The 12603-nt window shown below is 41.1% G+C and overlaps 1 protein-coding gene across 1 annotated transcript in view; it reads right to left on the reverse strand.

The window, feature by feature from the left end:
- Positions 1-2392: 2392 nt before the first annotated feature.
- The window catches only part of LOC105923422 (SPHK1 interactor, AKAP domain containing), a 119390-nt gene continuing 109179 nt past the window's right edge, over positions 2393-12603 (reverse strand). The window contains 5 exon segments of the mRNA XM_036149590.1: positions 2393-3427; positions 3545-3729; positions 8750-8799; positions 9749-9832; positions 11771-11932. Of these exon segments, the coding sequence (XP_036005483.1) occupies positions 3275-3427; positions 3545-3729; positions 8750-8799; positions 9749-9832; positions 11771-11932 (634 nt within the window). The 3' untranslated portion in view covers positions 2393-3274.

Consider the following 12603-nt stretch of genomic DNA (forward strand, 5'->3'; position numbering starts at 1 on the left):
TCTGTCATTCTACTCACCACCATCCTGTCCTGTGTGGCAACACTAATCTAACAGAATCTTGCAGTCCCTGAGTTCCTTCAGTTTACATTGTCTACACAAAATGCAAGTCACCTGTGTGCTTCTACCTCTGCTATTCTAACCCTCCTGCGTCCCTGCCTCTTCTTGAAGAAAGTATTCACTAAAGCCACTTACATCCTCTTCGTAAACTCCACCACCATCTGTCCTTCAGCGTTCCCGTTCTGGTCATCAAACCTGCCCATCACTTCCTCATCACTTCTGTTTCCCTGCGCCAACATGTCCATTGAAATCTGCAACAATCACAACACTCTCATTCTCTGGGTATATTCTGCATCACTCCAGAATTGTTCCTTCTCCTATAACTCACACTCTACCTGTGGGGCATAACCACTGACAGCACTGGACATCACATCTTCAATTTCTAGCTTCAGACTCATCACCCCATCTGTCACTCTTTTTCTTTTCTTTTTACGTCCAGAACATTTTTACGTCCTACACCATTTCTCTTCTCTCTCTCTGCCTACGGACATGTCTTCCTCCTCTTCCCTGCAAGCGATAATTAAGCAATTAAAACGTGTTGACAACTTTCTACTTTGGGTTCATAGCAAACATAGAACCCAGATGATGAGTCTGTCCAGTTACCGTTTTCTAACATCTCAACAACAAAGTTGTATGGAAAAAGTTGCTTCTGGCCAACAGCTGCTGTTTTGGTAGTTGTACTTTCTTACTGACTTAAATTCCTTTTTTTACTGCATTAGAAAGTACCACCACATATGTTGCAGGCATAGAGAGCCTGAATGCATGGTACTTTAATAATTAGCTAATATTTATTGCAGTCCAGGTTATAGGCTCTTTGTGCTATGCATATTGCTTACAGGAATACTACCATAACAATAAAGTTGCATTTACTGTGTATCTTTAGTTAAACAAAATATGCAAAAAGCAATTTTTAACGTGTTGAATTGAATGTTTAAATGTCCATAAATATAATTAGCTCGACTCGATGCGTTTGACATGAGAACCTTACGTGTTGAAACTTGTTGAGACTTGAAACTTGACTTGGAATGAAGAGCTTAAATTTCACCTGCCCCTTAAAGAATCAGAACTTGACTTGGACAAAAAGTAGTAGATTATCAGAAGAAGCAAAAGGAAACACATCCTTCATGGGTCTTTAGTAAATGCAGACTTAGATGAACAACATAGCACATAAGCTGTGTTGAGTGAAAACTAATACATAAGATGACTGTCCAGAACTCCCTGAAGCTTTCAAAGTTTGCAGGTCAGAGTATTCAAGTGTCAAGCAAATAACCCTCAGAGAAGCAGCTCTTGTCTATCAATCTGAAAGGGGTTATAAGGTCCTATTTGACCAACCGTGATTTCAACACTCTCACCGAGAGCTTCTGTCACAAGTGGAAAGCACTTAAGACGATTCCATTCTTCCTAAGGTTAGAATAGAATTGAAAGAGCTTTTATTGTTCTGCTGTGGGGAAATTCAGGCACACCGGCAACAAAGAGCAAATTTATGACGTAAGGAAAAAAAAACATACTTTCCAGTTATTAAACATAGCATGCTCAAGAAGTTAAAGAAGTGTGTAACTGAGTAGGGTGATGTCAAGAAATGGGCAAAACATGTATGTATGCAGTATTTATAAAAACACCAACAGACTATAAGAATGACCTTGCAAAAAAAAAAAAAAAAAAAAAAAAAACTGCACAAATCATAAACACTTATTGAGTTTGTTGGTAGCAGTGATGGTTATGAACTAACAGCTGCTGGAAGGAAATACCTGCAGTAACGCTCCTTTGTGCGTTCAGGATGTAGCGCTCTTGGCATACAGCTACTTTAGCAATGGCTGTTTACGGCTGAATGGTAGCAGGGACTGTCTGCTGGACAACTGTGGACAATCTTCTCAGTGATTATGTTTGAAAATAGAAGGGCAAGGCATACAATCTCTGGACTAAAAATCTTTTTTAAACTAGTTTAATGAAGAACACTAATTGTCAGATAGACCAAAATGCTTATTTTTCATCACCTGTAAACCACAATTATCAAAATGAACAGCGAGAAACGTTAGAAATATAAAACTCTATGCACAATGACTAGATACAATATTTGTTTTCTTACTTTCTTGAATTGAATTCATGGAAAATAATTGACTTTCGAGGATATACTTTACTGACATGCACCAGTAGTTATGCCACCCTACTGCCTGTGATGAAAGATCCTATAGCTGTAGTTGTAGTTGTCCCCCGTCTGTCTCAGGCTCACTTAAATGTGGGTCCACTGCATGTTCAGTCACGCTGGCCTAAGGTAAAGGATTAATTCCCTCACTGGCTTTTTTTTTTATCAAGTGTTAATAATTCGCCAAACAGCTTTTTCTTCACATCACAGAAATTTATTGATGTCAAAAGATAAATACATTCAGTTCTACTGTGAGAGTTTACAGCTGAATTGTGTGCTTTTTTTTCTGTACCGACCCCCACCTGATGCTGATGTTGCACAATTTCACCACTAAGTAGAGAAGTAGACGAGCAAATTCACATACAAATTCAACATTACAAACCTCACTTTGTATTTTGGACATATTAAAAGCTATAGAGAGCAGTCCACTACTCCAAGGTGCAACGGTTCCAAAATCTACAGTATTTACAGTATACGGCTATCCAAAATAAACAGATCTCAGGTAACAGGAAGATAAACGACAAACTGACACAGGAATGGATGGCAAAGTCACTACGGAGGAGGCAGACTGGCCAAGGAACAAAACAAAGATGTGGAGGATCTGCCTGCGTAGAGCAAATATGCACATCGGATTGGAAAGAGGAGCAGATTTTTTTTTTTTTTTAATACATTATGTTTATATGTATTGTGAAATTGTTAAAATGTGCTGACTTTTGAAAACTTTAAAAACTCGAAAGGTGGCTCCCCTCAGGAACACTGAACCCATATATAGCTGGTAATTGTATGCTGTGAGTTTGTAGAAAACTCACAGGGAAGATAAAATGGAAAACAAGAAAACACGCTTGAGTTAAAGGGAAGCTGGTCAAATTCTCCCGCTAAACTGGCAAACCACCTTGGAGAACCATACGAGACCTTGAATTTTCTCAGTCGTAGCCACAAAGCTGTGTTTGGAGATTACAGCAAGAGACACAGAGATGAGCCAGAATGAGGCAAACAGTAACAAATTCATTGCAGATGAGCTGTGATGGGCAACTGTGTCTGATTCTGTTTACAGTAAGAGGAGGTCCAATTCTCCTAAATGGTTTCCAAAAGCCAGTCAAAAAGGCTGGCCCCAAAAGACCTGCCCTCTTCCTGGGTCTGGTGTAGCGTACAGAACTGGGCCACAGCGCTGAACAAGTCTGCAATCCGCCATGCCTTCTGGGCCATCAGGTGGACCACCCTCTGAAGCTGAGGGGAGACATCATGTTCAACAGGAAATTAAGACTCAAAAATAATCCTGTAAATGCATTCCAACTTAAACCCAATCAATGTAATGCAAAATTACTTCTGTTCACTTCGTCCTACCTTTGCTAACCTCTTCTCCTTGGACCTTCTGAAGTAGAGAGCAGGAAGGCCCAACTCAGAGGCAGCGATCCACTGCAGAGCAACTCTGAGCTCAGAGTCTTCACAATCTTGGTCCAGGTCACAGTTTACCACCAAAAGCTGCCTGAGGTGACTGCTGCTGCCTGCGGGACTTCCTGATGAGCTCTCTGAAGGACAAAAAGGAATGGCACGTAGTGTATTAGAGATCACCCCCACCTAACACTTCATTATGCAATCATGCAAAGGACGATATAAGAGTGAATGGATTTGATTTTCATTTTGAAAGACACCTTTGCACCCCATTACCGGGTGTTCAGCCTCATATAACAAATTTATCACGGACTCAGTTTTACGTTGGGATAATCTTGAAACCCAAGCCGTTAATTGGAGATGACCTTTAGCAGTGAGACATTTCTCCCCTAATCGCTCTGTGGGAATTGTGAGGTGATCAAACGGAGTTATTTAAGTTAACATAAAATCAAAGGTTAGGTCAAGTATTTCTTCATCCGTGTTTTTTTTACTAAATCCATTTTAATATTATGTTACTGGTAATATTAAAATGTTAGCATTTGTCAAGCAGGAAGTCGATAAAAAGCTCATTGACCAGTCATCCTGCCCTTCTCAGGGTTTCGTACTTCTCTGTTACCTTTTGTAATGTGAAACATTGGATGGGGGTATTGCAAATTACAAAAAATAAAATAAATAAATTGCAGAGCCAGTCAAAGGAAATGTGGGTGTCAGCAGAAACGTCACCAAGAGACACTGCTGAGAAGACAGCGTATAGTAAAATAATGTGTTTTTTAATAGATTTCTCCCTTTTCTTAAATAACTTACTGAGCTTTACTACCGTTAAGCCCCAAAGTATTCATACACATTGTTTTATTGAGGTTTAAAGCAATATTTTGCTTTGATCAACATATTTCTTCTGACCAGAAGTGAGGTTAATGTTTTTGAATGCTCCGGCCAGATTCTTGCCTTGAATCTGATCGAGAATCTGTGACAAACAGGCTTTAAGCCTTGGACCTCATTGCTAAAGAGAAATTGTCAAAATGTCAGGGGAAACATGCAAAAACCCGGTCAGTAATTATAGTTATTAAGGGTTTTGAAGTTGAGGATTAAGGGTAGTGTCAGTTGAGATTTGTGATGAGTGAAGTTGAAATGATCACCACAGCATATGACTTTATTTATACAGCATTTTAAAAGAACAAGGCTGATCAACGTGCTGCACAATAAAACCAAACATTAGAATTAAATTAGGAAAACATTCAAAGGATATGAAAATTCATAAGGAAGCACTATAATTATTCACTCCATAGCTCTATAATGATGTGCCTCTGTTTATGTGCATTATTGAATACAAATTCTGAATAGGAGGGGCCTGAAAAGAACAGGGTCACCTTGATAACTTTGTTTAAAATATTTCAGAAAGGACGTTGTCATGAGGTAAAGTAGATGAATAGGCTGAGGCGCAGACACAGGGAAAGCTAGAAACTGCATATGTAGCAGTTTTCCATGTTAATGCTGCAGCCAAATTGGAGAGTAAGATTTATTCCTTACAAAGGAAAAACAGGTTTTCTAGCAAGGCATTCTGCAACTGCACCAGACTTGGTTCAGTTAAGGATCGAGCTTTACAGGATTACAGTCATGGGTAAGAAAAAAAAATAAGTTGCACGTTGCTAGCCAAACATTATCTGATGTAAGGATACAATGGTTTTAGGAGATTGGGCCTGAACAACCTCTCCCCTCTAGGTGGAGCCAGTGGGCCGATGTTCCCCCTCTGCTTTCAATGGCGGACTGTTGGCGTCACCTTGGTGATCATTTTGCCCATCAACTATTTCAATCTTCTTTGAAAATATGTTTTTTGAGAACTTACCTGTATATTGTCTCTGGACTTCATCGCTGTTGCTTGGCAGCTCTCAAGTCCACCTCATCCAACCTCTACCTACCGACTGTCCTCCATCCCTTTGTCTCCATTCCCCTGGACCTCTTGGACATCTGCACAAACTCCACTTCTGCATTCTTGCTGGTGAAGGCAGTAGGAATGGTGCACTTATGGGGGCCTTTCTAAACCAACTCAATAACTGGCTTAAAGAAGTGTTGGCAACTCGTGATGAACCAGCAACCGTAGATGTTCTGATCTCACTCGCAATCTTAGTAGATAACCGCCCTAGAGAGAGATCCGGAGAAAGAAACAACAGATCCCGTGCACCTGTTTGTCCAGCTCTCCCTTCCAGGTTTTCAAACTCTGTTTCTTGTGGCTCAAGGCCGCTCAGCCAGTAGGCTTGGGCAGAGTTGAGCCACACTGCCCAAGCCTACTGGTTTTTATGTCTAGTTGGTTTCCCTTTTGGTCTACATATTAGTGACTAGGCAGGTGAAGAGTGATCAATCCTCGAAACCAGGACCAAACCATAGCATTTCATTTTCTGGGGGTTACAAGCTTTCATGGGCGTTTTAAGAGCTATAGCCAGTTAGCCTCTGCCCTGATAAAGCTAACCTCTAAAGCCAGATAATTTGTCTGCACATCAGAAGCAGATTGTGCTTTCCAAAAGTGAAAAGTTTTTTTTTTTGCACCAATTCTGGTCCATCCTGATCCTTAGGGGCGGTGTATTTTGGAAATCGATACTTCAGATTCTGGGGTAAAAGCAGTCCCCTTCAAGTGTGTGAATCCTGGAGGTAAGCTCTACTCTTGTGCCTCCTTTTACTGCTTGGATTTGCCTGCCATCCTGGGGTAAGCCATACTACGTCTCTTCTAAAACGTTCTTCCTGGTGGCCCACTCTGGACAAAGACACTAAAAAATATGATTTAATCTGTTTAATCTGGGCATGGAACACGAGCAGTAATAAGTCGCATGTGGTATCCAACACAGACCAGTAGTTTACCACCAACACTTAGAAAGCAATCTGTAACGCTTTGGGAGCTAGCTTGTCCTCTGCCTTCCATCCCCAGTCTAATGGTCAGACTGGAAGGAAAAGCAACAACTTCAAGCTGGCCTTCGTTGCATAGTTTCTGCCCACCCTGCCTCTTTGAGTTCTCAGCCTCCTTGGGCAGAATATGCTTACACTCCTCTTACCTCCATAGTCCTATCTCCTTTCCAAGCTTCACTAGGCTGTCACCTCTATTGCTTGAACAATAAATTGAGCTTGTGGTTCCCTCGGTCCAACATCATCTCAGATGCTGCCACTGTATCAGGAATCAGACCCAGGCTACTCTGCAAAGGTCTGTGGAACAGAACCCCAAACTGATCGTTGGAGAATCTCAGCCTCCCAGTAATTCCCATGTCAGAAATTCTGGTTGTCTTCCAAAATACTTACCTTTGAAGTTTACCTCAAAGGTATTATCTCCAAGATTTATCGGTGTGTTAGGGATGCTGTGTATCATTAACCCTGAATCTGTCTACTTCAAGCCTCATGCCTTAATGAAGATTCATTCCACCCTTCATGTCTCTCAGGTAAAACCAGTATTCTCTAGCCCCCTCTTCCTGCAAAGTTCATTGACACTCATCCTGCCTTTTTAGTTTCATGAATACTGGATGTTCAGAGACGGGCCTGGTACGGGTACGGACCTGAAGAGCATTCATGGATCCCTCGTTCCTTTCTAGATGCCCCCTATGGGGCTGTTAAGTCGTGGCGTATCTACCACTGCTTCCGGGTCAAAGCCGACTTAATCGGTCGTTTATTCAACATGCCGCTGTGCTGTGTTCCGTGCTGTCTTAATAGATTGGAGACAAAAAACAACTCCAGCTGTCATTTTATTGTTTCCCATGTGATGAGAAGGAGAAGAGGAGATGGCTGCAGTTGATTCTCCAGGAAATTATTAAAATGGTTCAATGTTGCCGACTCACTGCGTTAGCATTAAACTAACCTGTCGCATATGCTAACTACACTACGTACAACGTTAACGTTTGACATTGTAAAGCATAAATACAAGTTTGAGAATTAACCGTAAGCATAAACCACAGTGTCACATACAGCTGATGTGGACCTGGAAGTTCACCGTGACGTCACACTTAACAACCGGATTGCTGACTTCTACATGGCTCTCGTTTTGTTTGGCAGCCCAGAGTCCACCTCATCCTACCTCCACTGGATTGTTCACAGATGAGCTTATTGATCTACTGGCAACCTCACGGTCCACGGATATTACCTACCAAGACCAACCTACCTCCCCACGCTCCTCCTTTCCTTTGACTCCATTCCCCTGGACCTCTTGGACTTCGGCAGGAACCCAGCAGCATCAGGGAGTCTGCTTTTCCGTTTAGTCCTAGAATTGTCCTGGAAAGTTTGCTCCACATAGTGTTAACTCTCCTCGATTCCCCAGAATCCCACCGGTTTAATATTGTAAATGCACGTTTTTTTTTCTTTTTTAAATTGTTATATATGTGTGTATTGGCAAATTACTGGCAGGGACTATCTGTACTTGATGCAATTTATTAAATGTTTAATCGTCTGTTTTTCTTCTACAATTACGATACATTGTTTAAGAAGACAGTCATTAATATAAACTTAATGGAAAAATAAACCATGGTCAACGATATAAGTTGTGTGTTTATTTTATTGGTCAGTTTTGTATTGCAGAGTATTCATATACAGTATATGTCACTTATCTAATTTCTAAAAGAAAAAAATCTAAACTTAGTAGTGTGAAATTTTACAGTTTGCTTGTGTCCAATAGTTAAATTAGAAAACAAACACTAATTCTGTGTTTTTGTGTGTCAAGCTTCTAAAACATTGGTGACAAATTACATGAATATAGGTTCGGTGGTGCAGGGGTAGGTACTGTTTCCTCATTTCAAGAAGGTCCTCTAATGTCAAACTGAGTTCATTTATTTGTAATCTGAATCCTAAACCCCTTATAATCTTAAGAAAAGCAGGATTTACTTTGTTATCTGGCAGGTGTCTCCATTCACTGACGTGCTGAAATATTGCTGTAACAAGGTGAGCAAATGCTTACCCAGTCAAACTGCCTATGTCTACAAGCTGAGTTGGGTATAAGCTGGAATCATGTGGAGCGGAAAGAGAAACTAGCGAGAGACAGTGAAGCTGACAGTTTGGAGCGAACTGGGCATTTCAGGAGGTGGCTTTTCTATTTCTGTCTACGCACAAAACACATACATGTAGAGGAGCCTGTACTGTACTTTAACTTGTGGATAACATTTTGATAGCATTAGGTTTACTGAGCACTCTTACCTAAGGTCTTCACCTTTGTTCCCTCCAGTTGACTTTTCTTTGTCTCCTCGCTGTGAACAGATATTAAAAATACAAAGTTAAATCAGCACTCCTGAGTATTTTAAAGGCACGTGTTGGGTTTTCTTGAGAGGGTGCATGTGAGAGTCACATGAGAAAAAAAAATGCTGTTTTTTTTCTAAGTTCATGCTGTTATGGACAGAGGTTCAGTAGCTAGAATCAAGCACTGGTAGAAAAATAATTAGGTTGGAGAAAAGGCAAGGAGGATCTCGCTCCTTCTCAAAAGGCCGCCATTTTGAAACTACATAATGACCCGTTGAAAATTCACAGAGTGAAATGAGAAATAGTAAGATCCCATCCAAATTTAATTAGTTACTAGATATGCTAGGGTTGTCTTATTTTTGTTTTCCAGCCTGGTATGTTTTGAATGTAGAATCGACTTAAAATAGGGATCAGATATTTTAGCCTAAAAGTGACTAGTTTAGTCATCTTTTCATCATCCACTTTGGCAGCATTAAGGGCAACTTGCAAGAATCATGTCAAATTATAAGCCCCCCAATATCTTACATCAAACAAACCCCCTTGGGGGCGTCTGGTTGGTGACCAAGTCATTCAAAATATTAATTAACTCCTTGAAAACCTAATCTAGTATGCTGGATCAATCCATATTCAATTCTGGACTGCAATAGCAAACAGCAGCAACACATTTTCTTTTAACAGGCATTTCTGAAAGAATTACAGCTCGAAATATTTTTTTTCCATCTGTTGTATAGAAATTGATTATGAATTCCTTTTTTTTTTCTTTTCTATTCACCAACACTTTGTCATCTGCAATAGAAGGGCTATACAACAGGCATGCTCAGCCACCACGTCTGAGGCTGACAACACAAAGCAACAAGGACAAACCAATTACTTTATTCTAATGAAACACTGTCACCACGAATATGGGAGTGACACATTAACGAGGAATATAATGGGCGCCTGCTGGTGACAATGACACACCTCATTGCTGCGCTTTGAGAGGGAACGTCAGAGAAGGCATCCAGGTCTGCCAGGCCGAGGCTAGACGCACTGCTGGTCCCGTTCCTGCAATCAGAAGATTAGATGACGGCCGGTGTCACATTGCACGCTCAAGCTAGCCGGCAAAGAAAGCAGGAGGCTAAACACGGTGATGCAGGTTATGTTTTTTTTTTTTTTTTGTTAGCTGGTGATCAAGTTTGGAGATAGCTGTAGCAAAACTGGAGGCTCAAGCTGGGAGGGCTGGTGAATTTTGTCTAGCAGCGAGTTCATCTGAGTATGGGGATGAGGAGATCTGGAGATAGTTTCGGTGGATAGGGTGGACAGGCGAGGCCGGAAGCCACGGCCTTGCGTCACAACATGGATTAGGGATGAGGTGGAGTTAGAGTAAGCAGGTAAATGGAGGGCTAGCAGGGAGCAGCGGCTGCTATGGTCGTGCATTTAAAAACCTGTCATTGCTACACTGGCCATAAAGGGAGACCTAGCGTATTTTCATTGATCTGCCATTATCAGCATATTTAGAATCAGATACGATGTGCATTTTAATGAATTATAATATAAAATACGTAATTCTGGTGATTGGATTCAGAAAGTAAAACTCATAATACATTACACAGAGTTACATATTTCAACTGGTTACCATCTCCCTTGAAGATTAAGGCTTAAAGCTAATGAAAAACCCTAATTATGTTTTTCTAATAGAAATAAATAGAACTTTATCAGGATTAAACACACAAAAATGGTGGCCAACTTAAAAGTATCCATGCACTGTAAAGTATGTGAACGCAGCACTTGGTCTGAGCTCCTTTAGCAAAAGTACTGCATCAGTGTGGCATGGCAATGAGATGATCAGGCCGCCGTTCTGCTGATGTGTCAAGGAAGTCGACGTTGCTTTAACAAAGGCCTTCAGGTCATCTGCATTGTTTGCTCTGGTGTCTCTCATCCTCCTCTTGACACTACTCTACAGTCGTCCAAGGAAGGTTATGGAATACTGTCAGACATAGGCAGGGGAGTTTTCTTGTCAGTCAAGGAAAGTGATGCCAGACGAGGAAACGCATTGGAGCGACACCAGTAGATGACGCGGCTGCCCAAAACATCTTTGTGACAACTCCCCACTAGATCTCAAGCAACTCTGTGCTTTCACTCTACGCCTGGCTTTTCAAAGGAAATACAACATTTTGTTTCACCTCTGGTTCAGGAAGCAGCGTAACACAAGGAATAAGATGGTTGTGTGAGTGGTGTCTCGTGAAGCACCGACTCCAGCTGCAGTCCACGTCTAGCAAACTCTCCCACTCTTCTTCACAACCCGCTCAAAGCTGTGCTAATTGCTTGTTGCACCTTGCTCTAACACATATTTCCCTTCCACTTAACTTTAATAGGCTTGGATAAAGCACTACCCACAAATGTGTAGCCCGTAACGTGGGCATTACCTTACATTTCTACTTTAAAAATCCCTTTTTAGTTTTCTGTGAAACTGACTTTTTAGAAGCCACAATCATTAAATTGAGCAGGAGTGAACAGTTGAAATATGACATATATATATATATATATATATATGAGTTAAACTTTTAAAACTTTGTTGCAAAAATACATACTTTTTATCAATGACATTATAATACATAAAAATGCACCTGTGTAAAAATGCAAGGATACTTTTTGTAATCTTATAATATTTTTAGGCCATGATGCTGGCACATTAGTTGTTCTCCCGGCTAGTTTAGGTTGAGGTCGGGTTAGGTTCTACTTTCAGCTTGTTTCTAATTTATATGCAAATGGTTATCTCACTAGATGGAGTCTGGGCTATGGACCAGGTCTAGCTCCATATGGACTTTAATACTGAACTTAACTCTGCTTTTACCGACGTGGGCTACAGCAGCAGCGGGAAGTCAGTTGGGTTTGGCATGAGAGGACGCAAGTGTCAGAAGCAATGGGCCGATGAGAGTGGAGTGAGGGTGGGAAGAGCAGCAGCAGCGTTTGGAGCGGTATCGAGGAGCAATGGTTACTGACCCCTCACTCAGCTGGATAAAACTACTGGTCTCCTCGTGGGGGTCATCTTCGGGAGTTATATGAGACCAGCTCCCCATGCTCTCTTCACTGCTAGCACTCATTGAACGCTTGTCCCTCTTCACTATTGCAGCCACCGCCACAGCTGGCTTGTCCCTCTCACTGCTGGGGAGAGCAAACCGCATCATGGTGGGAGTGACCAGCAACTGGTTGACCACAACGACCACCCCAAAGTTTTTATAAAGTCTAGATGACGTTCTCAAAGCTCTGCATTCACAGTTTGTGTACTGATTTTCTCAAAACTACACAGCATCTTAACAGGCCACAATGGGACAATCCAGAGTATTTCACACAGCACTCATTAACTTATTACATATAGAAAGCCTTTGGAAAATACAATTACGATGCACTCCATAAATACAAAGCTAATTTATTTCAGTATCTTCCATGCATCAGCAAACATCATTTCTCATGGGCTCTTCTGGGTGTTTTTCACCTTCCATTTTTTGTTCGCAAACATATTAAATTAAGCCATAATTAGATGTTTGAGAGCTGCCATCCTCAACAATTCTTGAGGGAAATCAGTTTAATTGAAAAGGCGAGTGATTGAGTTCCCTCCCACCGAAGGGAATAACAGTTGCACTCCAGTTGCTTCAGGATTACATGTTTGTGAAGTGAACATAAGCATGTCTCGGTGCTCTCTTGAGACCTGTAAGACCGTCAGCTTTTCGTTTACTGTTGAGTATTACTCATCGTGAGGACATAATCGTTATTGAAAGGCGCAACATCATATTTGGGCATTAGATATTCTCACTTGTTTTGTAGATATATGGTAA

The sequence above is a fragment of the Fundulus heteroclitus genome, chromosome 18, assembly GCF_011125445.2.
Source record: "Fundulus heteroclitus isolate FHET01 chromosome 18, MU-UCD_Fhet_4.1, whole genome shotgun sequence".
Classification (NCBI taxonomy): domain Eukaryota; kingdom Metazoa; phylum Chordata; class Actinopteri; order Cyprinodontiformes; family Fundulidae; genus Fundulus; species Fundulus heteroclitus.